At 69.3% G+C, this 27,068-nt stretch overlaps 1 protein-coding gene across 5 annotated transcripts in view; it reads left to right on the forward strand.

Moving 5' to 3' along the window:
• The first annotated feature begins 1,902 nt into the window (after positions 1-1,902).
• The window catches only part of ADCY1 (adenylate cyclase 1), a 35,356-nt gene continuing 10,190 nt past the window's right edge, over positions 1,903-27,068 (forward strand). For 4 of the 5 annotated variants that reach the window (XR_006784393.1, XM_045827605.1, XM_045827604.1 and 1 more), the window contains exons 1-14: positions 1,903-2,559; positions 6,174-6,323; positions 9,790-9,908; positions 11,485-11,596; positions 16,983-17,110; positions 17,204-17,362; positions 18,111-18,252; positions 18,696-18,851; positions 21,893-22,087; positions 22,195-22,292; positions 23,290-23,374; positions 25,233-25,322; positions 25,708-25,964; positions 26,239-26,365. Coding sequence is in view for 4 of the 5 variants with exons in the window: in XM_045827605.1 (XP_045683561.1) it covers positions 1,903-2,559; positions 6,174-6,323; positions 9,790-9,908; positions 11,485-11,596; positions 16,983-17,110; positions 17,204-17,362; positions 18,111-18,252; positions 18,696-18,851; positions 21,893-22,087; positions 22,195-22,292; positions 23,290-23,374; positions 25,233-25,322; positions 25,708-25,964; positions 26,239-26,365 (2,475 nt within the window). In the remaining variant the exon portion in view is untranslated. The remainder of the gene's footprint in view (positions 2,560-6,173; positions 6,324-9,789; positions 9,909-11,484; positions 11,597-16,982; positions 17,111-17,203; positions 17,363-18,110; positions 18,253-18,695; positions 18,852-21,892; positions 22,088-22,194; positions 22,293-23,289; positions 23,375-25,232; positions 25,323-25,707; positions 25,965-26,238; positions 26,366-27,068) is intronic. The other variant, XM_045827607.1, reaches the window with a different exon arrangement.

The following is a 27,068-nucleotide window of genomic DNA, read 5'->3' on the forward strand; positions in this document are numbered from 1 at the left end:
AGCGGTCCCCGGCTCTTTGGAAGGCAGGTGCCGGCCCGCGGTGAGGTCGGGGCGGGGGCGGAGGGAGCTGCTGGTCTGAGGCCCGCCAGGCGCATCCCTCCGCCCCACGCCTCCAGTCTCCCGTGGTGTGACCGAGTTTCGGGTGCTACTCAGCTTTCCTTTCGCGAGACTGTGAGGACACGAAGTAAAACACACCCGGCTGTGAACCGGAGAAGCCGCCCTTCACACTTGCCGCCGCAGGAGGGAAACCCCGCAGATGCCGCTGCCATCTGGGGACGGGGTGGGGGGGGCGTGGTGCCAGGTCGCCGGCCGCCACAGGGGGCGGGGCCAGGCGACCCGGCACGGTTCCGAGGGGGTGGAGACAGATGACCGGACGGCCGGGCGGAGTGGTGGGCGCGAGGGAGATGGGGGGCTGGGGGTGGGGAGGCGTGGAGGGACCCGGGGGCCACCGTGCGCTCGCCGCCGAGAGCTGCTGGGGACGGGGCGTGGCGGAAGTCCCGGCCTGGGCCGAGGCTGAGGCGCCGTCCCCACAGCTGTCCAAGCTGACCTGTGACCACGCTGGACGTTTATGCAAAGGGCAACTTCCCGTGGGGTCACCAACACTGACTGCAGACGGACGTCAGACACACCTCGCAGTCTGACGGTCGGACCGCAGAGCAGCTCGTGGCGAGGCGACCGTCCCCTCCAGGGCCCCCTGGGACCTGGGCGCCCCCAAGGAGACGGATGCGGGGGCCACCCCAGTGAAACCCGGGTGTCGGGAAGCGGACTGGGGAGCATCTCCGGCGGGCGGCTGGCTTCTGGGGCCGGGCTCTCGGGACCCCAGTTCCGTCTCTGAGGAGGAGCCGGGGCCTCTGCTGACGGTCCTCACCCCGCTGCGCCCTTCCACGGGCAGCACCGCCCTGGGCTCCCGCCCCTGCGGTGGAGCAGCCCGGACACAACGCGGATGAGTCTCGGGCGCACAGCCCTTCCCTCCAGTGTGAGCGGGTGTGAGTGGGGACCCCGCGGGGTGAGCACGCCGCCCCTGCACGGGCTGGGTTTCCCGCAGCGCCCTCTCCTTCGCTGCCCTGCCCACCCCGGAACCCGCCGCGCCGCTGCTTCCTAAACGCTTGGGGTCCGGGACCCTCCGCGCGCCCCACCCCCCTCCCGCTGGCCACCCAGGCGGCGCTGTCCCACGCCCACGCCCGCTGGGCTCAGCTTCTTGGGATCTCAGGACCGTGCCACGCACCCGCGCCCCGCACTGGCTGGCGGGGTGTGGAGGAGCCAGGGCAGGGCTTGTCCTCAGCCCGCCGCGGGGAGGGTCCCGCGTGCGGGGGGATGGGGTGGCAAGGAGCAGGGGGACCCCTAGGGCCCCCGCCCCGTGTTCTTGGTACTGCTTCTGCGTCTCGCGGGACCCTGGCCTCAGGCGCGGGCAGCGCCTCCGGCTCCACGGGAGCTGAGGGACCTGGTCACACTGGTGGGAGGGGAGACACATTTGGCAGGATTAACACGCCGCGGGGAAGAGCGCGGGATGTCAGCATTCTTAACATCCCCAGAGACGCCCCGTGAGCTGCTCTGCGTGCGGATGGGGAAACTGAGGCTCAGAGATGCAAAGCGGGAGACCAAGGTCATGCGGACCGTCCGGCGGTGGGGGACGCGGGTGGCGGGGTGGGGACACGCGTGGGCCGCGCGCGCCCAGCCAGGCGGCTCCGGGCTCGGCTGTCGCAGCGCGGTCGCGGGAGGATCGCGGCGGGGGCGCGGGCGGCACCAGTGCGCAGGCGCGGCGGGCTGGAGGGGACGCGCTCGGGGCGCGCGCGCGGGGCAGCCGGCGCCCCAAATCGGCCCGCCCGCCCCGGCGCCTCGCCGCCCGCCCGCCCGCCCCGGCGCCCCGGCCGGCGAGGGGCGCGCCCGCTGCATGGCGCTGAGATGGCGGGGGCGCCGCGCGGCCGAGGCGGCGGCGGAGGCGGAGGCGGCGGTGGAGGCGGTGCAGGCGAGCCCGGGGGCGCCGAGCGGGCGGCCGAGTCGGGCTGCCGGCGCGGGCTGCGGGCGTGCGACGAGGAGTTCGCGTGCCCCGAGCTGGAGGCGCTGTTCCGCGGCTACACGCTGCGGCTGGAGCAGGCGGCCACGCTGAAGGCGCTGGCCATGCTCAGCCTGCTGGCGGGCGCGCTGGCGCTGGCCGAGCTGCTGGGCGCGCCGGGGCCCGCGCCCGGCCTGGCCAAGGGCTCGCACCCCGTGCACTGCGTGCTCTTCCTGGCGCTGCTCGTGGTCACCAACGTCCGCTCGCTGCAGGTGCCGCAGCTGCAGCAGGTCGGCCAGCTGGCGCTGTTCTTCAGCCTCACCTTCGCGCTGCTCTGCTGCCCCTTCGCGCTGGGCGGCCCCGCCGGGCTCCACGCCGGGACGGCTGCGGGCCCGGCGGCCGCGGACCAGGGCGTCTGGCAGCTCCTCCTGGTCACCTTCGTGTCCTACGCCCTGCTGCCCGTGCGCAGCCTGCTGGCCGTTGGCTTCGGGCTTGTGGTGGCCGCCTCGCACTTGCTGGTCACAGCCACCTTGGTCCCCGCCAAGCGCCCCCGTCTCTGGAGGACAGTAAGTGCCGCCGCGCGTTTCGCCTCCAGCCCGGGACACACCCGCCGGGGAGGGGCTGGGAACGCTGGAAACCAGGCGCGCATCTACCGATCGGGCAGGTGGGGAACTGAAGCCGGATCTTTTCGGGGGCGGAGGCGTTCAAGGTCACTCCGAGAGTTGGGGACACCGTGGGGCTGGCACCCTGGGCTGGGCTCTTTTCTGAGTTACAGCCCACAAAGCACCTCTGGGTGTGGGACGTGGGGACGGGAGGAGGGCGTGGAGAGGGCAGGATTGCCCCAAGGTCAGGCAGCTGGTGAGCGGCCAGGCGGGGCGGGAGCCGGGTCCGCGGGTCTGGACGCACCGGTCACGGCGGGAGGGGTGGGAACTGGGCGCAGAGCGGGTCCAGGCGGACAGGGCTCCTCTCCCGCGTGCGCCTGGGGCGTGCGCGGGCGCGCCAGGTTCTCGGAGTCCCCTCCTGGCACTGAGGCTCCCCGGGGGGGGGGGCGTGGGCGAGGAAGGGGAAGGGACTGTGGCCCCTTCCAATCGCCCCGGCGCCCTTTGGTGGACCCCTCTCGGGTCCCGAAGGACCGAGTTTGCCAAGGTCGCACAGAGCCCTGGTCTCTACCGCCCCCCCGTCTGCTGGTCCGCGGTCCGCCGCGGCTCCGGCCTCGCCTGCAACGCCGAACTTTGTCGCTGTCGCCGTCCGGGCTGGTGGGCGAGGTGGCGGCGAGGCCGCGCAGCCTCTTCCCGCGGGCTCCTCCTTGGCCGCGTGCGGCTCTCGGAGCTCCTCCAGCTTCTCCGTGGGGTGCAGCCCCCCCCCCCGCGTCTGCCTTGGGCTGTGTTTTGCCCAGAGGGTGGTGGGAACTCGAGGGGTGGGGGAGAGGAGGTGTCGGGTGGGGGAGGGGGTGGGGGAAGGGGGGTGCGGAGGGGAAGCTGGAAGGGTAAGACACCTGGTGGGGGATGGGCACCAGGCAGCGGGGGCTGGGGCCGGGAAGGGGGAGGCCCCGCCCCCGGCGGTGGTGCCCTGGTCACTCCCCGGACCCACGCGGTCAGAGCAGCCACAGCACCCAGCGGAGAGGCCATTCTGGACCTGGGCTTCAGGGCCGGAGAGGGGGTGGGGCTGCGAGGGCTGGAGGAGGGGGGAGGACCCGCAGGGGGCTGGGGGAGAGGAAGAGGAGTGGGCAGAAGACGGAGAGAAGGGACCGCGGCCAGGGCTGCTGGCCCAGAGGAAGCGGGAGGGGGAAGGGAGGGCGCCAGGGGGTTGGGCAGGTTCGGAAGCCCCGCTCACAGGCCCCGCCCCCTCGCCTCCTGGGGGTGGCACCTGGCCTTGCTTGACCTTCTGGGAAGAGTCACTCCGGCAGCTTTCCCTCCACCGCCCTCCTGTCTGCGGTGTTTGCCCCCCCCCCCCAGCCAGCTCCCTTCCCCCTCGTGGCCCCCCCCCAGCCCCCGACAGCCTCCCCTCGAGGACCCGACGGGAGGCCCGGAGGCCGGGTCGCTGCGGGCGAGGGGGGCCCGCCGGGAGTGTGGCCCCGGGGTGGCGGGTGCTGTCGCCCACCGTTTCCAGTAAAAACCGGCCTGCGCGGTCTCCGAGCCCCCTTCAGGGGACTGAAGGTCCAAGGGGAGACGGACGGTGCGCCTCCCAGAGGTGGGGAGCCCCCGCCCGTTCCAGGGGAGGCCAGCCCTGCTCTCGGGGACCAGCCACCCGGGTCCACTGCTCCCCCGGCGCCCTCCCTGGCAGGGCAGGCCTTTCCCCGCCCCCCCCCCCGCCAGCCCCCCAGTGAAGACCGCCGCAGTTGCCTGGCTGGCTGGTGGCAAAGATGAGGACCTCGCGTGGGAAAAGCTCGGGTGCGAGTCTCCTGCCGCTGCTCCAGAGCGCGTCCGGGTCTGTGGTGGACGCAGGCAGGGGCGGCAGGGGCGACCGACGGGGCCGGGTGGGCGCGGAGAAACACGAGGCGAGGGCACTGGGCGACCGTCCTGAGGCCCGTGAAGGGGCGGCTCCCGTGTGGCCCCCCTGTTTACCGAGCGGGGCTGGGGCTTGTCCCTGCCCCCGCCCCTCCCCACCGCCCGCAGCCCTCACCTGCTGAGAGCAGCCCCCTAGCACCCACACCCACTGGCAGGTGGTCTCTCCCTGCATCATCCCCCTCACCCCTGCCGACGCCCCGACCTCGGGGCTGTGTGAGTGGAGGAGGCTGGGGAGCCGGTGAGCGGCAGCGGCTGCCGTGCCGCAGGCGAGGAGGTGAGGTGCAGGGAAGCCCCTGGGTGTGTGGACACGGGTGCCGATCGGGGGAGACGCTCCCCTTGCCCTCCGCTGGATGCGACCCCGGGGCAGGTCATGGGCTCCCTCTCCAGGCCAGCGGCTTAGACAGTACTCACTGGGCAGCAGGCGCCCAGGGCCCACCTGGCTGGAGTGGAGGGAAGGTGGGGTGCGGGTGGGCGTGTGGCACGACAAGGTAGGGCTCCCGGCTGACAGACCGCAGCTCGACTAGCGATTCCCCCCTCGACCACACTGTCCCGCCTCCCCCAGCCTGTGTGCCCCCTCCCTGGTCTGTCCCTCAGCCCCTCGGTCCCACCCCGACCGCGGTGGGGACGCCTGCCCTCCCCCATCCCTGCCCCCTGGGCCACCTGAGGTCTCGCTCTCTGGAAAGGCCAGGGCTGCCCGGCCCAGGATCGACCTTCGGCATCTGGCTCCCCTGGGCCGCCCCGACCCCTCCCCGCTCTTCCTCCCGCCCGTGCCCACCCCGAGGAGACGGCAGCCGAGAGGGCCAGGCAGGGGTCCCCGGGCACCAGGGTGCCGGGCAGGGATGGCACCTGGGGGGGTCGCTGCTGCCTCGAGGGAGGACCGAGGGCCCACCTGTCGTGTGTTCTGCGTGTGCACGGCATTGAGTGGGGGCTGGGAGCCGGGACGGCGGCGTGTCTCCGGGGAAGGCGTGCTCCCTGCGGGGAACGTGTCCCTCTGTGCCCGTGGGCACGGCAGCCCGCTCCGCACAGGTCAAACATTGACTCTGCAAAATGCGCCTCATCGTCTCACCGAGCCGGCCCCCCAGCCGCCACCAGGGCCTCCGGGAACGGCTCGCCTGACCTGTGTCCTAACGCGGCAGCTGGCCTGTCGCAGCACGGAGCGCTCCCCTGGGCACGGGGCCCCGGGCCTCAGGCGCGGCCGCCGGCCTGGCCAGCAGCGGCAGGTTCCGGCCCCTCCGGGACTGCCCAGCCCCCGGCTCCAACCCGTGCGGAGTGTCCAGCTGGGAGATGCGCCTGGGTGCGAGGGACTGGGGGTGTCTGCAGCCGCGGGGAAGGTGACCAGGGTGCGCTGGAGAGGACAGGGCCTCGTGGGGGTGTTCAGGGTCCAGGTGGGCACTGTTTCCAGAGGACTTTCGGCCACTCCTGTGTGCCCGTCAGGGGGTCGCCCGGCCCTCTGCCCGGCTGGCGGAGGGGGTTTGTGCGGCCGTCTGTCTCCAGGAGGCCTGCTTCCTCTCCCGCCCGCCCGAGGTGGGCGGGCCTGTGCCCCACTCCGGCAGGGTGCAGCCCGAGCTGGCTCTGTCCCCCACGCCGCAGGCCGCAGGCCACGGGCCGCGGGAGGGCGTCGGGCGCGTCTGCCGAGCGGGCCCCTGCCCACCGGCCCTGCTCTCTCCCTCCAGCTCGGCGCCAACGCCCTGCTCTTCGTGGGCGTGAACGTGTACGGGCTGTGCGCCCGGGTGCTGGCCCAGCGCTCCCAGCGGAGGGCCTTCCTGCAGGCGCGCACCTGCATCGAGGACCGGCTGCGGCTGGAGGACGAGAACGAGAAGCAGGTGGGTGTGCCTGGCCTCGGCGGTCCCCGGTCCCCTGGGGCCCTCTGCGGCCCAGGGCCGCCTTCCACGGTTCCGAGCGCCCGGGGCGCCCTCTGCGCTGCTCTCGCCTGGGGCTCCGCAGCAGAGCGTCTGGCAGCGAGACCAGAGTGAGGGGGGCGGCGCTCAGGGCCCGACAGGGCAGGGCCACCTCTGGGTGCGCTCCTGGCAGGCACTGGCCGAGGCTCCCGGCGGGAGACGAGGGTGCTCGGGTGCACCGAGCAGGTGTTCCGCAGGGCAGGTCTGCACCTGTGTGGCCACCACTGGCCAGCAGGGTTTGTGGGAGGGGGACCGAGGGGCCCGCCCCAAAGTTCGGACACCCAGCGTCGGGCCCTGCATGGGTCCCAGCGGCCGGGCTGTGTTGCTCGGGGACGGGATTCGGCATCTGGGGCCGGCATCACCCTGCGTGTCCTGGGCCTGAGGCGGCCGAGTCTGGGGCAGCCCCGCGAGGAGGGGTGTCTGCAGCAGAACCAGGGGCACCCCCTCAGTTCGGGAGGGAGAGCCCTGCTGTTGAGGGAGTCAAGTGAGGAGGGGGGAGTCCGGGCGCTGTGGCCGCAGACACTGTGTCTGGGTTGGCCTCGCGCCCTGGGCCCCGCGGTGGCAGACGGGTGCGGCCACCCTCCGTGTCTTGCCATGGAAATGCCGCAGACGGACGGTGGGGAGTGCTGCCGACCGTCTCCCAGGGCGGCTGCGGGGCCGGGGGCCGGGGGAGGGCGGGCGGGCGCGGCCTGTCTGCCACCAGACACCCCACCTCTGGACGGGTCTCTGCCCCCCTTCGAGGAGGCTGCGTGTGTGTCATCCGTGTCCCCGAGGCTGAGCCCTGGGACGGGGCCTCGGAGCGCAGTGCTGGCGTGACCCTCCCCCCGCGTGTCCGGCTGCGGGACGCGGTCCTGGCAGGACAGACGGGCCGTCCCTCCTGGCCGGGCTCTGGGCTCTGTCGGCCCACGCACCCAGGCCTCCGCGTGGTCGCCGAGTCCCTGCGTCACGAAGGGACTGGGCTCGGCTCCGAGACCTGGGAACGGAGCTGCACTGACTCCGGGGTGGGGGGCGCGGCAGAGGGGGGCCGGCGGGGAGGGGCTGGTGGCCGAGGGGCACTGCAGAGGCCGGAGCCCGGGGCCCCTCCCCCTAGAGAGCTCCCCCGGGGGCTCTGGGTCGAAGGGCACCCCAGGGAAACCGTCCCGCACGCAGGCGGCGGCGGCCCGGGGGCCCCTCTCCGTTCGGGGACAGAGTGCCACAGTCGGCTCTCTGAGGTGGGCAGAGGCCGCGGCCCCGATCCCCAATCGGGAAGAAAGAGCAGCAGCAGTGAGGGCCTCAGGGAGGGGCAGCCCGGCCGGCCGCAGGTGGAGGCAGGTTGAACATAGACTCCGGGGCGATGCTCGGTGCTCCGGGCGATCAGACGCCAGAGGACCTGAAAGCCGCGGCCCGTGGACTGACTCCCAGAACGGGGTCGGGTGCCGCGGACACTCTGGACGGGAGGGAAGCCCGGAGCACGCTGGGACTCGGGGTGTGGGGGTGGGGGGGACGGGGGGCAGAGAGCGAGTGGAGACGGGCGGGCGAGCCCGACTCCGGGAAACGGTGTCGTCCGGGGACGACCAGGAGGCGGAACCGCCCAGGGGCGGACCCGCGAGACCGGTGTCGTCACAGCCCGAGTGGAGGCCGGGCCGGGCCGCCCGGGGCTTCACGGCCTTTCCTTCCCTGCGCTGGCCGGACGTCCAGGGCCGCGCGGACGGCGCTCCCCGGGCGGTGTGAGCCGGAGCCGCGGGCCTGGCGTCCCTCCCTCGGACGAAGAAGCTCCCCTCTCCCTCCCTCCCTGAGAGTTCCCACCACGAGTGGGTTTGCTGAGCGTTTCCCGGCAGCGACTGACGGCCGTGTGAGCGGCCTCGGTGCGCCGTCGGGCGCGTCGTAGGACACTGGTCGGTGTTTCGGTGCTGCATGGGCGCCCGGCCCGAGCCAGGGCCTCAGGCGCTGCTGGAGGGCTGGCAGTCCTGCCGCAGGTCGCGGGGCGGCGTCTGCGTCCTTCCGGGGCGTGGGTCTGCAGGCCCCTCGTGCCGTCCTCAGGCGACTCTGGCGTGAGGCGATGCTGGCTTTACAAAGTGGATTGGGACGTACTCCCTCGTCTTTTTTTTTTTTTTTAAAGATTTTATTTGTTTATTTTTTAGAGAGGGAAGGGAGGGAGAAAGAGAGAGAGAAAGAAACATGAATGTGCGGTTGCTGGGGGCTGTGGCCTGCAACCCAGGCATGTGCCCTGGCTGGGAATCGAACCTGCGAGGCTTTGGTTGGCAGCCCGCGCTCAACCCACTGAGCTACGCCAGCCAGGGCTCCCTCATCTTTTGTGGGAGATTTAACGTGGAGTTGGTGTTGGTTAATTCTTCTTTAAGTGCTTCGTATAGATGTCCAGTAGAACCGTGTGGCTCTGGAGAGTTCTTTCTTACCAGTTTTTAAATGAAACGTTCAATTTCTTTAATAGATACACGGCTACTCAGACATTTTGTTCACAGTGCTTGTTTCACATTGGGGGAATTGTTGTAATTCACGCTTTTAGAGAAATCGCTGTGTTTCTTCTGAGTTTACGCGTGAAGAGCCGTTACCGCTCCCTCCCTCTGGCCCACGGTGTCTGCGGGGTCAGCGGCACCTGTCACTTCCCTCCTGGCCCCCTGCGTTTGTGTGTCTCTCTGCCGGTTTTGCCGCGGGGCTGCCACTGAGGGGCAGAGTGATTTGGGGACCCTCCCGCGTCCCCGCCGGGCCCACCCTCCTCGGGAGGACGGCCTCACCGATTCCACGCGGGGTCTGAGCCCCTCCCTGTGGTTTTCTTCCCAAAGCCATGGAAGGGGGCGTGAGGACTGGGGGAGGAGTGGGCCTCAGACCCCTCTGGGCCAGACCACCGAGGCCGGCAGGGCGAGGCCGAGGCTGGGGGAGGAAGCTGTGGCCTGGGCGCGTGGCAGAGTCCTGGTGGTGCCCCTGAGGAGCGGCTGGGGCCCTGCTCCTGTGCCCTGGGGAAAGAGCGTCGGATCCCCAGGGGCTGGCGAGAAAGCAGAGGGCGAGGCTGGGAGAAAATGCCGCGTTGCCACCAAAGCCGCTCATCTCTGCACGAACAGGGCCCCTCTCTGTCCCGGGGACGGGGTCTCTCGCTGGTCCCTCTCAGTGAGGGGCAGGGCTGGCCGCCTGGGCCCCTCCTGTGACCGGCAGCCTGGAGAAGCCGGGGTGCACGGGGTGCCGTGAGCGACCGGTGATCTGGAGGTGCCTGCCCGGAGCTCTGGGATCGTGTTTCCCTGTGCAGTGACTGTCCGGGCCGGGGATTCCGGGGCCGAGGAGGGGCTGCAGGGCTGGTGCCTGTGCGGCCACGCGTGAGGAGGGCCGCGGGCCTGGGCGGGTGCCTTGAGGGTGGGCAGAGTGGGCCCCATGGGGCACACCACGCGTCTCTCCCGTCCAGGAGCGGCTGCTCATGAGCCTCCTGCCCCGGAACGTTGCCATGGAGATGAAGGAGGACTTTCTGAAGCCCCCTGAGAGGATTTTCCACAAGATTTACATCCAGCGGCACGACAACGTGAGGTGGGGTGTGCCGGCTGGGGACCGTGGGCCTGGGAGCCGATGTGGTGTTGATGCAGGTGGGGTGATGCAGGTGGGGGGCAATGCAGGTGGGGGTGATGCAGGTGGGGGGCAATGCAGGTGGGGGGCGATACAGGTGGGGGGCAATGCAGGTGGGGGTGATGCAGGTGGGAGGTGATGCAGGTGGGGCGATGCAGGTGGGGCGATGCAGGTGGGAGGCGATGCAGGTGGGGGCGATACAGGTGGGAGGCAATGCAGGTGGGGGTGATGCAGGTGGGGCAATGCAGGTGGGAGGTGATGCAGGTGGGGCAATGCAGGTGGGGGCAATGGAGGAGGTGGGGTGATGGTGGGGTGTGGCCGAGGTGGTCAGAGGGCCCTAGTCCGAGGGCAGGAGGGGCCCGTGGGGTCCGGCAGCCCCAGGCGAGCACCTGCGTGGCGGGGAAGCAGGCCCCACGGGGTGGGGTGGTGGCTTCCCCGATGACGCCCGCCCGCCGCAGCCGCTGTCCCAGACTCAGCACCTCTGGCTCCTGCGTTGCCGGGAGAGGTGGAGCTGGGTCCCTGGGCTGGGTGTGGGCGTGGCTTCGGGCGGGCAGGGTCCTGCGTCAGGCTCGTCGCTGGGCCTGGTGCAGGGGGTGCCAGGCCCGGGGTGGGCGCTCTGTTCCTCCGTTTGTCCGTCCGTGGCGGCCGTGGGCGGGGCTTGTCGTCCCCGTGTGACAGGTGAGGAACGGCCCTGGAGTGAGCCAGCTTGCCCCGCACACGCTCCTGTGTGCTTGCCTGTTTCTAGAGTCCGTTAGAGCGTTTTGTCCCACCGAATGGTGGGATCCTTTCCGAGTCCTCGGGACAGCTGAGTAGGGCGAGTACCCGCCTGCCACTCAGGCGCGAGGGGGCGGCTCTCCGGGGCGGTCAGGGGCCAGGCCACCCTGCTCGCTGGGCCCCGGGACACGGACGGGCGAGGAGGCCTTGCTGGGTCTCTGTCCAGTGCCACAGGTGGCGTCCCCCTTGCCCGTCGAGGGCCCAGCCGTCTCTGTGCTCAGCCTGCGCGGCTCACCGCCAGGTGGCCGAGCTCAGGCCCACTGCCCCGCCCCTCGAGGAGGCCCGGCGCTGTCCTCCCAGAGAGGGGCTGCCGGAGGCTGGGGTGGGGGGTGCCCGGTGCGGGGCCAGCACCTGAGCCCAGGCAGGAGGGGCCTCCTGTGGACACTCAGATCCATTTAAGGTAACCACACCCAGGTGGTCTGCCCGCATGGCCACTCGGCTTTGTAGGGGAGGGGACTGCGGTCCAGTGAGAGTCCCCAGCCGAGAGTGGTGGGGCCGAGGGGACCGGGGTCGGCAGGGCTCTGCATGGCCGCAGAGTCTCCTGCCCCGGGGGCCACCGGGAGTCCGCAGCGCCGCCTTCCCGCCTCAGTCTCCTCACCTGCACAATGGGAAGAAGAGAGCTCTGCTCTGCAGCCCGGGCTGAGGGACAGGCGGGGAGGGTGGCTTTGAGGTGGCCCGCCAGGGTGACTGCGGGCGGTGGCGGGGCCGTCCTGCCCCGAGGCGGGCGTGCTGGGCGGACAGGCAGCGAGCGCCCCGTGTCTTGCAGCATCCTGTTCGCGGACATCGTGGGCTTCACGAGCCTGGCCTCGCAGTGCACGGCCCAGGAGCTGGTCAAGCTGCTCAATGAGCTCTTCGGCAAGTTCGACGAGCTGGCCACGGTAAGAGCGGCTCCTGCGCCCCCAGCCCGGCCCCAGGTCCGGTGTCCCCCCTGCACCAGCGCACCGCTCGCTGACTTGGTGCGGGGGCTGCGTGTGGGGTCTGCAGACGGGGGTGCGCCCGCCCCTGCCTGGTCCCACTAGGGCGGTGGGACCACGGCCGGCACAGCCCCCGGCTGCGGGCCGGCCGGACCTGCCCTCAGGCCCCCCCCCCCTGCAGGGAAGCGGCCATCCCCATCCCTCAGCATGAGGTCGGCGCGGCTGCTCCGGCGTCTGGGGTGCTTTTACCGCATCGAGGACAATTCCTCTCGTTCTCGGTTTGCGGAGTTTCCGCCGGAAACGGATGCTGGCTCTCGTCCAGCGCTCCATCGCGTCCACGGTTCGCTCGGGAGGGTTTCCGTGGGCGGCCCGCTGACGCGGGGAACCGCGGGGACGTGTGACGGCCGTGGGGACGACCTGGCGTCCCGGGATGAGCCGGACGCTGTCCTTCCGGCGGGCTGCTGGCTCCGACGCGCTGGATTTCGGTTGGCAACTCCCCGAGCACGCCCCGGAGGCTGCTCTCCCGCGGCGTCCTCGCGCTGTCAGTGGCTGGGGGCCCTCCTGCCGCGGTTCCTGGGGGGGTTCTCGCGGACCCGGGTGATATGCCTGCCCTCACGGGTGCCAGCGTTCGGCGGTGGGTGGGTCCGCCCGGGCCAGGGTCTAACGGGGACGGTTTCTGCCTGCAGACCCAGGGTCTTGATACAGGGCCCACCAGGCTGTCTTTTTCCCTCCTCCCGTGGGGAGCTGTGGGAGCTCCCCTCATTTCCCAGGAACCGGTCCGTCTTTCCTGAGCCGGCACAGTTGTGGGAATAAAGTTGCTCCCGGTGCTCCCCCTCCCCCCGAGACCCGCCGCCGCCGCGGCCACGCCGTCGCTCCCGGTGCTGGGCTCGGGGACGGGTGTCTCCACGCCTTCCTGGTCGTCCTGGGGACAAGTTTGTCGATGGTATCGATTTCCTTGAGGCGGTTTCCTTTGGTTCCATTGATTTCTCCATTCTGTTCTAATAAATTCCTGTCTGGCTTGTTTCATTTTGCTTATTCTGGTCTTGGATTGCTCTTCTGGTTGTAGTTTCTTACGGCAGAAATGGAGGCTGTCGTTTTGAGATCGTTTTCCCTCTCGGGATATAATGCTCCGCTGCAAACTTCCCCAACATGCTGTGCTAGCAGAACCCCCAAATCTCCCAGCTGTGCTTTTACTTTTATTTTTTTAAGATTTCATTTATTTATTTTTAGAGAGGGGAAGGGAAGGAGAAAGAGAGAAACGTCAATGTGTGGTTGCCTCTGATATGGCCCCCACTGGGGGCCGTGGCCTGCAACCCAGGCATGTGCTCTGACCGGGAATCGAACCTGCGATGCTGTGGTTCGCAGCCCGTGCCCAATCCACTGAGCTATGCCAGCCAGGCTGTGCTTTTACTTTTATTCGGCTCAAAATACTTCCTAATTTCTCTTTCAATTTTCTTAGACCCATGGGTTATCAAAGACCTCTGTGTTTTTTACTTCAAATTTAAGTCTCCTGTGGTCAGAAAACATGCTTTTTTGATTTGAATCCTCTTACATTTATGCGCCGAAGTTCAGTGTGGACCCTTCCCTTTGCTGGGGCGACAGTGAGGAGGCGGCAGGCCAGGATGCCCCCCCCCCCCCCCCGCCGCTGACGCTCTTCCTGGGTTCCTCCGTGCCTGGGGTGCAGGCTCGGGAAGGCCCACCCACACCCTTCCCGGACGCCGCGGCGGTTAGACAAACACCAGCGTGTTTGCCTTGGTCTCCAGAGCGGCGGCGGTGCGTCTGTCCCTTATCTGGTGGCTGCGGAGGCGCACGGTTTCTGACCTTTCCCCCACTTGTCAGCCCTGGTTTGGAGCTGTGTTTGCCCGCGCGTCCCTCTGCGCCGACGGGGCGCACCTGTCTGGGGCTCGGTCTCCCTCCACTGCCCGTGGGGGTTGGGCCTGCCTGGACGCCAGCTTTCTTCACAGGAAAGTGGACGAGATGGACACAAAGCAGATGTCCGTCTGGCCAGTTCCCAGAGGCCGAAGGGTGGCGAGGAGAGTTCTCCGTGTGCCCGCTGCAGGGATGAGCCCGACCTGGGCTTGGCCTCAGGCGGAGGGCCACCTGGGCCGGCCCCGCCCCGCCCCGCACGGTGACAGCCAATAGGAAGCTCCCTGGCCCCGGTCAGGACCCCGCCCTTCAGGGGCTGTTTCCGTGGGAACCTGTCGCTCTGTTGTGCGTCCTCAGCCCCAGGGTGGCTGTTGCGCACGGGACGGGGTGCGTGGGACCCAGGACAGTGCGTGGGACAGTGCGGGTGGTGCACGCACGGGTGGGGGGGCCCATCGCTCGTGTCCCCGAGCAGGCAGGAGGGTGGGCGGCAGCAGAGGCATCTGCCAGCACGTCGCTGCTGCTGCCCAGGTTCAGGGGCACAGCACGTGGTTCGACGTCTGTGCGCCCTGTGAAGCGACCCCCCCAAAGGCCGGTGCCCTGCCGACACCTCTCGTGGCCGCCGCACTGCTGTGCACTGTTCCTGCGTCCCCACAGTGAACCCGCGTTTCCGTGATGCCCCCCCAGCAGGAAAGGGGACGTTGACTGGAAAGTGGGCGGACGTTTGGGAGCCTATGTGCCCGTCGTCGGTGTGGGGGTCCCTGGTAGACACCCCACCCCGGCTGCCCGGAGACCGCTTCCTCAGCAGCTGGGCCTGCATGGGGTAACTCCAGCCCCCTGCACCTGCCCTGCCCGCCCCCTCAGGCGCCCCAGGTTCCAGAGCCCACCCGCCTTCCCAGACCTGGGTCCACGTGTTGGCCTCTGGACCCCCACCTGCGTTTCAGAGGTGCCTCAGAAGGGGCTGGGGCACCTTCGGGCTCTCCCTCCTGGGCTGGGGCGGGCGGATGAGTGCGGCCTGCAGGAGGCTGTCTGCCTCAGAGGGAGGGGCGGGGCCCCAGAGCCTGCAGACCGCACCTGAGAGGCAGAGCACCAGGCCCGCCGGCCCGCCTGCCCGCCCGTCCTCCTGCCACCTGGCTGACGCTCCAGCCACCTCCTGCCCCTCCTGCCCCCCCTCCCAGCACATCCCTCCCACTGCCTCCTCCCTCCTCTCTCTGCTGCGTCTGGGAAACAGCTGTTCAGGCTACACAACGCCGCCCCGAGGGACCCCCAGGCGCCGAGTCCAGTGCTTATAGGGAAGCTTTTGAACTAGAACATGACCCTGGTGGAAAGCGTGTTGTTTGGTCTCTGCATCCTGGAGGCAGAGGCTGGGACACTCGAGACTCATAAACCCAGACGATGCAGTTCGCTTCCCAGCCTGTTCGGGGCCACCTGGGGCCGGGCCAGGGGGAGGTGTGGCTCTGCTCTCAGCACAGCCTGACCCCCGGGGCCGGGGGGCTGCGGCTCTGTGTCCACCGTCTGGGCGGACCGCCCTGCCTAGTGGGGCTGCAAAGCCGCACGAGAGCCTGGCCGACCCCGGCATGTCGGGGTCATCGCCAGCCTGCAGCTCTCCTCCGGGGTGGGGGTTCCCTGGGCTCCGGGAGGGACAGGTCCCACGGCGTCCCTCGGCTGCTCCCCAGGCCTGGTGAAGGCCGCCCGCCTGTGATGACCGGGAGAAGGCGCCCAAGGGGCTGCCCCTCGTGATGGACAGTGACGATGGGGACAGGCGGGGGTGGGCACTCCGGACGTGCCGGGAGAGAGCCGGCTGCCGCCCGCTGGCCTGGAGCCCTGGGCAAGCGTGGCCTGCCGGGGCCCGGTGCTGGCCGCGCAGGGGGGACGCCTGCCCTGGCCGTCTGGCCCCGGGCTCCCAGACACTGCCACAGGCCAGGCCGACCGCAGCACAGCTGTCCCGGGGTGGTGTGAGAGGGAGAGCCACTGTAGCACCTGGTGACTGAGGGGCCACCTGTGGTCACAGGAGACTGGGCGGCCAGCTCCCCATGCTGGGGACCACCTTTGGGGTTCAGGAGGAAGTAAACCCAGTGGCTGGGCGTCCGAGGCCCCACCTGATGACAGAGCATCTGCTCACCTGCCCCCCTCCCCCGCCCATCTGCCTGTGCCTTGGGTCCTTGAGCTGAGGGAGGCGCAGGGTGGGGGGGCAGGTGTTGGGCGGTGGCCTGGGCCATCCCTCCGGACAGCAGTGGGGGTTGCGCCCCTGGGTCCTGTCGTGCCCCTGGGTCTTTTCCAGCCGTGCGACCGGCAGAGCGGCACGCGTGTGGCTAAGGTGTGTGGGAGGCTGTGGGAGCCGGAGCTGAGCGCTCACCCCCGTGCCGGGGTGGGGGGGCACCCACAGATTCCAGGGCACTGGCGTCAGTGTCCAGGTGCGTACGGGGGCAGCTGGAGCGGGCGCTGCAGAACCGGGGGCGGAGCTCCGGCTCCGTGAGGCCGTCTGGGGTGCCGGGACAGGCGCGCGGAGCAGGGGCAGGCGTGGGGGACGGCGGACGGATCGCAGAGAAACGCGGCAAAGGCCACGCTGCTCACCGGCGGTTGTTTTGAGAAATGTCATCGTTTTTCACCCGAGGTGTTACTTTTGTTAACACCTAGCGCGGCTGCTATTGTTGTCTTGGATACGCTTCGCACCGCTGCGCTCCGAGGACTCTCCCCCCAGCTGTGTCTGCTCAGGGGGCAGGTCCCGCCGCTGTGACACTGACTGACGTGGGGGGGGGCTCGGAGCCACCAGGCGCTGGGGGAGGGTGGTGCTGAGCAGCCCGCGAGCGCTTTCCGGGGACAGGGCTCCGGCCACGCCCCGGTGACGGCTGAGCCCGCCCCACGCCCCGGACGGGGCGGTGGGAGGCCTCCGACCTTTCCTCGCCGTCCCCAACCCGGCGGCCAGCGGGGTCCTGAGATTCTTACCGTTGCAAGAGCGTGAGAGTGGGCTTCCCCGGGTGGGGCAGGGGCGAGGTCAGGGCTCCGGCCCGGCAGGGGAATCCCAGGGAGAGCCGCCCCCACGTCTGTGGACTTGGGCGTGGGGCTGGAAGCTGCGGGGCGTGCAGAGGCCTGTGGCCTGGCCTTCTCAGGGCGGGTGGGGGAATCCAGCCTGTTCCAGAAGCGTCACAGGGAGATCCTGGTTGCTGGTCCAGAGGGGCCTGTGCCCGCCCCTCCTGGGGGCGGGGCTGGCTCCGGGCTGGGGCGGGGTCTGCCGCTGAGGGGCGGGCGGAGGGATCCCTGCCTGGGGGAGGCGAGGGCGGGTGTGGGAGAAGCAGCGTGTCCCAGGGCGACCCTGCTCGCTGCCATGGGGGCCGCCCACCCTCCCGAGGCTGCCCGCCTGTGGCGTGTCCCCTGGGGGGGCCGCTGGGGCCCTAGTGTGGGGTGCGGGCTGTGGCCGCCAGCGCCTGGCCGTGTGGAGGGCGCAGGGGTCGGCCCGGCGCACCCCTGACCGGCCGTCTGCCCGAAGGAGAACCACTGCCGGCGCATCAAGATCCTTGGGGACTGCTACTACTGCGTGTGCGGCCTGACCCAGCCCAAGAGCGACCACGCCCACTGCTGCGTGGAGATGGGCCTGGACATGATCGACACCATCACGTGAGTGCCCCGGGACGCCCCGCCTGCTCTGTCCTGGGCGGCCCCGCGGGAGCGACCACAGGGCCGCCGCCCACGCCCGGGTCTGCGTTGCAGGTCCGTGGCCGAGGCCACCGAGGTGGACCTGAACATGCGCGTGGGGCTGCACACGGGCCGGGTGCTCTGCGGCGTCCTGGGCCTGCGCAAGTGGCAGTACGACGTGTGGTCCAACGACGTGACCCTGGCCAACGTCATGGAGGCCGCGGGCCTGCCCGGGTACGTCGGGGCCCGAGGGAGGGGCTGGGACCGGGGCCTGTCCTCCCTTCAGCCACCGGCCAGGCTCCCAGGACGGGAAGGGGCTGGAGCGCGGGCCCCAGGAGGCCGGGCGCTGTCCGAGGTGCTGACCCCGGCCCTCGGTCTCCTCCTTTCCTTCCCGGGGCAGGGTCCACACCCCCGGGGGGCCTGCCCACCACACTCTCCAGCCACAGCCCCCGGCGCTGGCCTCACCGCCCCACACTGTGCACGAAGCCGAGGCGTGGCGCTCCCTAAAATCACGGAGAACAGGACGGGAGGGGGGCCGGATGCGCCCGTGGCAGCTGCAGGCGCCGGCTGTGGTGTCGAGAGTGACAGACGCCTGCACACCCACACTGTGGGGACTCGGGGAGACACCCTGGCCCTTGCTGCCTGCCTACGCCTTGCCGGACGCTGGGGCTGGGGCCTCCTGGCCTGGGAGCTCGGGGACAGGCTTGTGTCTCTGTCACCTCCCTGCCACTCCTTCCCCCACTTGCCCTGCTGTGCAGGCCTGGTGCTCTCCCTCCCCCCTCGGTGCCTCTCGTCCCCGCCGCAGCCATCCTGCAGTCCCTCCCTGCCTGTCCCCAGCGTTCCTCCTGCAGCTCGCCCCCGTCCGGCCGGGGACGCCTGTGCCACCTCCCACAGGACCTCTGCCCCCCCCCCGCCCCACCCCACGTGGGCCCCAGGCCCCGGGGCGGTCCCGCCGCGACTCCACGCTGCCCCCTGTCTGCAGGAAGGTGCACATCACCGAGGCGACGCTGGCGTGCCTGAACGGGGACTACGAGGTGGAGCCCGGCCACGGGCAGGAGAGGAACGGCTTCCTGAAGGCGCACAACATCAAGACCTTCTTCATCGTGCCCTCGCACCGGCGCAAGGTGCTGCCCCGCGGCGCGCCGCCCCTCCAGGCCGGGGCGACCCCCACGTCCCGTCCCGGGCCTGGCCTTGGCGTGTGTTGTGGGGAGGGGCCAGCACTCTGGGCCACCTCCGAGCCCTGGGACCTCCGTGCAGGGCCGTCCTTCGCCCCCCGCCCCCCCCCCGGGGCCTTCACTGCCTCTTGTGCAAAGCAGGTGCGAGCCCCCCGCAGGGGCCAGGCCTGGGGGACGCGTGGACAGAGGGTGCCGTGCACACGGCAGGGCCGGAGCCATCCTACATGGGGCACCCAAGGTCACCGCGCCCAGGGAGCGTGACGTGGGCAGGATCGGGGGCGACCAAGCCAGTTCCGGGGCTCGGGGGAGGGGCAGACGCCCCGCCCGCCCGGTGACGGCCACGCTGTGCGCGAGGAGCGTGAGCTCACGGCGCGTCTGCCGCGCCTGCGCAGATATTTCCGGGGCTGATCCTCTCGGACATAAAGCCGGCGAAGAGGATGAAGTTCAAGACCGTGTGCTACCTGCTGGTGCAGCTCATGCAGTGCCGCAAGATGTTCAAGGCCGAGATCCCCTTCTCCAACGTCATGACCTGCGAGGACGACGACAAGGTAGGGCGGCGCGCCCCGCGCCCTCCTTGGGGACGCCTCGCGCCGGCCCGCGGGTTTTCACGGCCCGGCACCCCTCGCACTCCCCGGGAAATCACGCTGAGATCCGCGCCGTTGCCCGAATCGGCCCTGGCCGTCCGTGCGTCAGGGGTCTGTCGCTCTGTCCCCTCGTACCCGCCCTGGGTCTCGGCAGAGCGGCCAGGGCTGCCCCTCCGCAGGGGGTGCGCGGGGCGCGTCTCTGGCCGTTGCCTTCCCCTGTGGGCTCCCGTCTGGTTGGTGGAGCTCGGCCTCCAGCGCCCACCGGGGCTCCCTCGGCAGGCGACCTGGTCTGCGGCCTGGCTGCCCGGGTTTCGGTGCTGGGGTCGGTCAGAGTCCCTGTTGGATCTGCTGGGCTCTGGTGGGGTCGGGGGCAGGGTCCCGGGGGAGAGCTGGGGGTTAAGTTGGGGTGCCCGTGGGGTCCCCGAGCGTCCATTCTAAGCACATATGCCTCGCGCCTGTGATCCTGGCCAGTGGCCCCAGTCCCCACCAGGGGACCCCCAGACCCTGAGGCAGACCCCCTGTGCCAGGCAGCCGGCGTGAGCGCTGGCCCCCACCACCACCGGGACAGCTGCTGCCCGTGTCCTGCCCATGGCACCGGGCTCGCCCCCAGCCCCTGCCTCGGCCCCAGGCCTGCCCCCCCCTCCCGCCTCGGAGTCCTGGGCTGCCCGCCCCCCCACCCCAGCCCCGCCCCTGAGGCTCTCTGCCTGCGGAAGGGATCTCAGCGCCAGGCTCCCGGGCTGTCCAGGGGGGAGGGAAGTCTGCAGACTCCCTTTGGCGGCGCACCGCCTCGGGGATCCGCGGCGGCTCTGGCCTCGAGCCGAGTTTGTGGGAACTCGGTCTGGAGGTGCCTTAAGTGCTGTGTGGGCGGCGAGGCCGTCAGCAGGTCGGCCTTCCCTCTGCCCGGCCCTGGGGCTCACACCACAGGCTGGGCTTGTGGTTTCTGGACGCCCCAGGAGTGCATGCGTGTGGGTTGGCAGCACCTGGGCCCCCGGCATGTCCGCGCGGGTGTGCCGACCGGGGATGGGAGCCTTGCCTCTCCTCTCGCCCCTCCCACCTGCGTCTTCCGCCCCGCCCCCCCAGGAGCACCTGGTGGTCTCAGGACCCGTGTACAGTAAATGTTTGTCAGGCGTGAGGACGAAGCCAGGCCCCGTCCCTCGCTCGTGGAGGCCCAGCTGCCGTGGCGCCGGGCGTGGAAGGGCTCGCAGGGGGCGGCCTCGGTGCCTCTGTCCCGACACCTGTCGGCTGGACTCGGGTGCGGCTCCGGAGGCCGTCTGGTCTGATCTGTCCTGTCCCCCAGGTCCATGTGTCTGTCCCTCAGGCAGCACCACGTGGTCTGGGCTCGTGTGGTTACATGATGTCTGAAACCAGCGGAGTGAGTCCTCCCACTTCTTCCTCTTAAGAAAAACGAGCGATTCCGGTCCCTTTCCTTTTCGCGTAACGTGTAGAATTAAGTGCATTCATGTACGAAACGGCCCCGCTGGGATCTGACGCGCTGCGTGGGGCCGGGGCGCGACCCACGGGGACAGTCGAGTGTGGAGCCGTCGGATCTGTGGACGTGGCGTGTCTGTCTCCCCACGAACCGCGATGGCCTTCGGCCTCTGCCCCGGGCTGTGGGGGCAGGTTCCGTGTGTGTTCTGTGGGAGTCGGGCCGAGCGTCCCGTCCTCTCGGTGACGGTGAGCGGCCCCGTGCCTCAGTGCCGGTGTCTGCCAGCGCGGTGCCGGTACAGAGAAACACCGCGTTCCCCCTCTGGTGTCTTGTCCCGTGCCCGGGGACCCGTGGGGCCCACTCGTCGGTTCCAGGAGTCCTGTGCTGTTTCGAACATTCCCTGGGATTTCCCATGGCCGTCACTTCCGTGGACGGGGCTGCCGTCTGCAGATAGGGATGGTTCTGGTTCTTTCTTTCTGACCCGCCAGCCTTGGGTTCCGTTTCCTTGTCTCACTGCCGTGGCCGGGGTCTGAGCCCCAGGCGAGCGGGAAGTGGGGGCAGAGAGGCCTTTCCCCGCCGACGGCTGGTGGCTGCAGGTGACCTTCTCCAGGCTGCGGGCGGGGGGGGGGGGCGCCCTCCGTTCCTAGTTTGCTGACCCGTGAAATCGCACACGGGTGTCGGATCTCGTCAGAAGCTTTCTCTGTGTCGTGACGTCGCGGTGGGAGCTCTCTCCTTTGTTCAACCTGCTGGTTCTGGGGGCGGCACTGGCGTGCGTGAACCAGGCCGGCATCTCCGGGAGCGGGTGTGGCGCGTGCCGCTGGTCGCAGACTGCTGGGTTCCGCCGGCGAGGGTCGCGTTAAGGGCTCCCGCACCTGCACTCACAACGGATACGACGGGACTGTAGGGATCCTTTCCGTCTGGTTAACACGGACGACGGGAAGTGAATCGGGAACGGCTCCCTGGGCGACGGGAGTCCATTCCCCTTCAAACGTTTGGGGGAATTCTCCACGGGAACCCTCTGGGCCTGGAGGTTGCTTTCCCAGGAAGTTAAAATTATGATTCCTTTCCTTTCGTGATTATAGGGCTGTTCAGACTCTCTGTCGCGTTGGGTGACGTGCAGGACAGTGGCTTGTGTGTCTGCCGGCAGCGCTGTCTGTGGATGTCCCTCTCACCCCCTCGTGGCCGTGGGGCCCGAGATTACTTCCGCCTCCTACGTTTGTTGGTGTCTTTTGCTTCATCGCTTTGCTGGGAGTTGTCAACTTCACCGACATTTTCAAAGAACCAGCTGTGGTTTCATTGCTCTGTGCTGGGCGCCGGCCCCCACTGTGCCCGTGTGGGGTCCTGTCCCCACGGGGTCCTACACGGTTGCCGTGTAGCCCCCGTCACCGATGATGCAGTGCCTCACCTGGGTTGTCACCGCCAGCAGGTGGTGCAGCCACGACCGCACCGCAGGCCCCAAACCCGCCCGAGGCCGGCTGGCGCTGGGCGTGGGAGCGGTGGGTGGGGGGGTGCGCGCCGAGAGCCCCTCCTTGGGAACGCGGTGACCTGACGGCGGCCCTTTCCTTCCCGACGGCTGCAGCGCCGGGCCCTGAGAACAGCCTCGGAGAAGCTCCGGAACCGCCTGTCCTTCTGCGCCAATGCCGCCCAGGCCGCCCCTGGCACCCGCGTCAACAGGTACATCGGCCGCCTCCTGGAAGCGCGCCAGACGGAGCTAGAGACGGCGGACCTGGGCCTGTTCACCCTCCAGTACAAGCAGGCCGAGCGGGAGCGGAAGGTGGGGGACCGGCGCAGGGCGGCCGGGTGTGGGGGCCCCTCTTCCCGCGGCGGCCGGCCCCTGGGGCCTCAGGGACGGCCGTGCTGACGCCCCGGCTCTGCCCGCAGTACCACCAGCTGCAGGACGAGTCCTTCACCAGCGCCGTGGTGCTCGCCCTGGTCCTGGCCGCCCTGTTCGGCCTCGTCTACCTTCTGATAATCCCGCAGTGAGTGCGCGCCCGCGGCGTTGGGCCGGGCGGGGTGGGCGGCGCTGGGAGGGCCTCTCCCTTAGGTTTAGGGAGCCCCCCATGAGCCCCCCATCCCCTGCATTCAGGGGCAGCACTGACTCTCCGGCTCTCCCCCGACCCTGGACCCGGGCTGTCCAGGCTGATGGCCGGGGTAGGGCCGTTCCCGCTCAGGGGCAAATTTCCAGGCCCGCCACTCCGGGGCACCGAAGATCCCCGCGTCCCGGTCCACACGCAGACACCATTGCCTCGGCTTCCGGGGGGGGGGAACCTCACAGGGCAGCCGTGGGCGGCTTGGTTTCTGGGTGCGTGACACTTCCAGAGGCACTGCAGAGAGAGAGTGGCCTCTGAGGAGGAAGAAAAGCCCAGTGATTTTAAGAACATGTGATCGGCCCTGGCTGGTGTGGCTCCGTGTGCTGAGTGCTGGCCTGCAAACTGAAGGGTCGCCGGTTCGATTCCCAGTCGGGGCACATGCCTAGGTTGCGGGCCAATTCCCCAGTAGGGGGCAAGCATGAGGCAGCTTTCTCTTTAAAAAGAAAAAGAACAGGTAATTGTCATGCCTTGCAGCGAGGAAGACCCAGAAAACTCCCACTTTTGCTTACACACTGCGTTTTCCCGATGGAGCCCCTGGGGCGGAGTACTCCCCCTTTCTCCTCTGAGTTTCCAGGAAGGGCATCGTCCGGCCCCACACCCTGCCCACACTGCCAGCACTCTGCAGCCCGCACCCCGGGGGGCCCCCCAGGGCTCAGGCTTGTCCTGGGAGAGCCGCTCCCAGACGAAGCCCAGGCCGTGCTCAGCTGAGTCCTCAGGGCTGCCCCTTCCTCGCAGACGCCCGGGGGGCGCTGTCCTGGATGGGGACCAGCCCGCATGTGTCCCCCGGGGCCGATGCTGCTGCTGCTTCCTGGGGGCAGACTCCCAGGCAGCCCCCGGACACAGCTCTCCAGGCCCCGCCCGCAGGGCCACCTGTCCTCTGTCCTAGGAGTCTGGCCGTCCTGCTCCTGCTGGTGTTTTGCATCTGCTTCTTGGTGGCCTGTGTCCTGTACCTGCACATCACCCGGGTCCAGGTATGTGTGTGCATGTGTCCTGTGCCTGCGCCTCACCTGGTCCAGGTGTGTGTGTCTGTATCTGCGCCTCACCTGGCCCAGGTGTGTGTCCTGTATGTGCTCCTCACCTGGTCCTGGTGTGTGTGTCCTGTATCTGTGCCTCACCTGGACAGGTACGTTTGTGGTCTCCGCCGGCCCTCACGGCAGGACAGGTGGGGTCGTGCAGGTGTTGGTCCGCTCTCCGTTCTCCTGGCGGGGAGAAAGTGTGGCTTGGGCAGTGGGAGCTCACTGAGCCCGCCGTGTCCTGGGTGCCGTGTGGAGGCCGAGGCGCAGGGGCGGGTGACCGAGGGGAACTGGGCAGATGAGCACAAGGGTCAGTGTTATTCCGGGGCGGAGAGCCCCTTGGGGATGGGGGCTCGAGCACCGGCTTGTCACGTGTTGGTGCCATAGACTGCGCGGCCCCCACGGCTTCACTGGCGTCCACTGGGGAGCCCAGGCCAACGGCATCTGAGCCCTGGGGGCGCGGGTGGCTGTGGGAGGGCCTCTGTCCCCACACTCCCGCCCCCTGATTTCACTGCCACCGCCCCGCTGCCCCCAGCCTGTCCGGCAGACCCAGGGCTGTTTTCTGCACGGGCTAGAACCAGCAGCTCCTTGGAAAATTAGATCTAGTTTTCCTCACGGACACTGGTCTCTGTTCCTAGGTAACCTCTTGCCTTTTTTAATTAAAAAATGCTGTTTACTCAAACCACATTCCAGCCCTTTGACTGTCGTGGGTGGAGTGACAGTCGGTTTGGTGAACCGAGATTTCCCATATCGGACGAGAGCACTGTACGTGCCCTTACACTTCTGTGCTCAGCTCGGGAGTCCCCCCGGGGCCCGTGCCGTCCGCCTGGGCTCCACAGTGGACGACACTGTGGGGTCCACAGGGAAGGCTGTGGGGTGTGGATGGACAGCAGGGCGGGGCTGGGAGGGGTGGGGGTCACGCCGTGCAGCAGAGGCCCGGTGCGTGCCCAGGAGGCTGTGCTTACAGGGCTCCCCGGTTCCCGGGAGGGGGGTGCGCCGTGGCCTGGGGGCGGCTGGTGTGCTCCTGGGACGGCCCCCTCTTCGCAGCCAGGCTTGGCGGCCACAGTGGCCTTTCAGCTTTGAGTTTCCATCACCCCCTGCACCCGCCGGGGTCCTGAGCCAGGCAGGGGGGAGGAGGGTGGGGGTCCCGCTGTGAACTTCTTGCCCCCCTGCAGCACGTCTCCCCCAAGGCAGCGGCCCTGACCCGAGCTCCTCAGGCCCCAGTGCCGGGGGCGCTGTGGCTGTGGCGTCGCCCGTGGGGCTCGAACCCAGCTGCCCCGTGGCGTCACTGCAACAGTGTCGGCCACGTTAGGGCTGACCATCCACGGTGTGGTCTCTGCTCTCGTCTTATTTCCAGTTTCCAGAGTGTGAGTCTGGAAAAAACCTCTGACTTTTATCCATGGCATGGTTGACTCTTGAAAAGTGCATTTAAAATAAAATCTCAAAGAGCATAAAAGTTAGACAATTTGTATAGTTTGTGTGAAGGAAATGGTGACCCTTACTTGAGCGTGAAGACAGCAGTGAGTGGAAACTCGCACCGCGTGTGGGGTAGGACTCACCTTAGAGGAGGACAGACGGGGGGACCCCGTTCAGTCGATTTCGGTGCCGAAGTCACAATGGGGAGGACGGGAGGGGGGCGCGTTGCTCTTTTCAATGTAAAGATAGGAGGGTTTTCAGCAAGTTTTTCACCTGGGAGATGAAAACTAAGAAAACAGCCAAACACACGGGGAGGGAGGGGGAGTGGCGGCCGAGACCCCGGCAGCACCGAGGGCGCTGCGCGCCCCTCCCCGTGCCTGAACCCACGTTGCGCGGTCAGTGTCTCCCAGGCTGCCTGACCATCCGGATCCGCACGGCGCTGTGCGTGTGCGTCGTCGTCCTGGTCTACGCCGTGGCCCAGGGATGCGTGGTGAGCACGGCGGCGTCCCCGCGGGGCTGGGTGCGGGGAGCCGGGCGGTGCGGGGGTGGGGGGGCCCCCGTGGAGAGCGGGAGGTTGGATGTGGGGGATCAGACCGGCCTGGGGGTGCTGAGGAAGCGGGGGTGGGGGCACTTCATCCGGCAGAAGAAACGCACTCTCCCCCCTGCGGAGGGAGACCCTCCCTCTGCAGTGAGCCAACGAGGGCAGAAGAGGCGGCGGAGGAACAAGGGGGCGGAGGAACAAGGGGGCGGGGCGTTGTAAAGCTGCTGGCTCCTGGGCCCGTGGGTTTGCCGGTGCTGCAGGGGGCTGGGGAGGAGGGGCCGCTGCCGTCTTGAGTGAGCCCCTGCCCTGCGCCTCGCCCTCCATCCCCCTCCAGGTGGGCTGCCTGCCCTGGGCCTGGAGCTCCAGTCCCAACGGGTCCCTGGTGGTCCTGTCGCCCGGAGGCGGGAGCGCAGCGCCGCCCGCGTCGCCCTGCGAGGCGGCGCCCCACGCCCTGCTCTGCGGCCTCGTGGGCACGCTCCCGCTCACCATCTTCCTGCGGGTCTCCTCCCTGCCCAAGCTGGTCCTGCTGGCCGTGCTCAGCGCGTCCCACGTCCTGGTGCTGGAGCTCAGCGGGTGCTCCGAGGCCGCGGGGTAGGCGAACCACTCCCCCCGGGACAGACCTGCGGGGGGCCGGGGCGTCTGGGCCGAGGGCTCCGTGCTCCGGTGGCTGGTTGGGGCTTTTGGCTGGGGCTTCCGCACTTCGGCCCCAGGTTCGGTCGGGAAGGCCTCCGGGTCCGGGGACACTGGTTCGGCTCGGGTCAGCCCCAGGGGTCGAGGCAGGGGTCATGTGAGGGGCGCTCTCTGGACGTGGCTGGTGTCACGTGATGGAGGCAGCTGACTGGGTCTCCCTCTCGTCTCCCCCAAGGGGCGGCGCTGGCCCCGCACGCAGCTTCGAGCCGGTCCTGGCGATCCTGCTGTTCTCGTGCACGCTGGCCCTGCACGCCCGGCAGGTGGACGTCAAGCTGCGGCTGGACTACCTGTGGGCCGCACAGGCAAGACTCGCCCTTCCGCTTCCTGGGGGGGCGGGGCAGGTGCGGGATCCTGGCTGGATGCCAGCCAGCTGTGAAGGCTGCGCCATCGGCATGGGCAGTGGGACCAGGACCAGGGGCGGGGTGGGGGTGGGGAGACGACACAGCAGGGCTGGAGGGACGGCTTGGGTGACCCCTTCTGAGGGTCTGAGTTTGGTGGTTCTGTGAGTAATGAGTTCCCCATCCCCAGTGGCATTCAAGCAACCACTTGTCTCTTTTCTGTAGACAACTGCCTGGGGCCAGTGGGACCCAAGGGAGGGCTTATGTGGTGGGAAGGGCTCTGTGGACACCTGGTCCCCAGAGGAGGCAGAGAGGGGCCCTGGAAATGGGGCGAAGCTCCCCATTGTCTGTCCTTTGAAAGTTCCGGCAGACTGGGTAGTGACTTCCCCAGAAAGTCACGAGTCCTGTGGGTGGGCGTCCCCTCAGTCTGTGTGTCTGTGGGCTTGGGGCTGGGACGGGCCCGGCGTGGGCCCTCGGTGTCTCCGCGTTCGGTTCGTGACGAGAAGGGAGCGTGTGTGCGCGCCGTCGGTGCAGGTGCAGGTGCAGGTGCAGCTGCAGCTGCTCAGCGGACACGGCACGCACAGGTCCCGTTAGACGTGCCGAAGCAGACGTTCAGGACGCGAGTGACAGCGCAGGGGCCCCTGGGGGTGGGGGGCGAGGGGGCTCA

This window comes from Phyllostomus hastatus, unplaced genomic scaffold, assembly GCF_019186645.2.
Source record: "Phyllostomus hastatus isolate PE091 unplaced genomic scaffold, TTU_PhHast_1.1 phas_scaffold_78, whole genome shotgun sequence".
Lineage (NCBI taxonomy): Eukaryota > Metazoa > Chordata > Mammalia > Chiroptera > Phyllostomidae > Phyllostomus > Phyllostomus hastatus.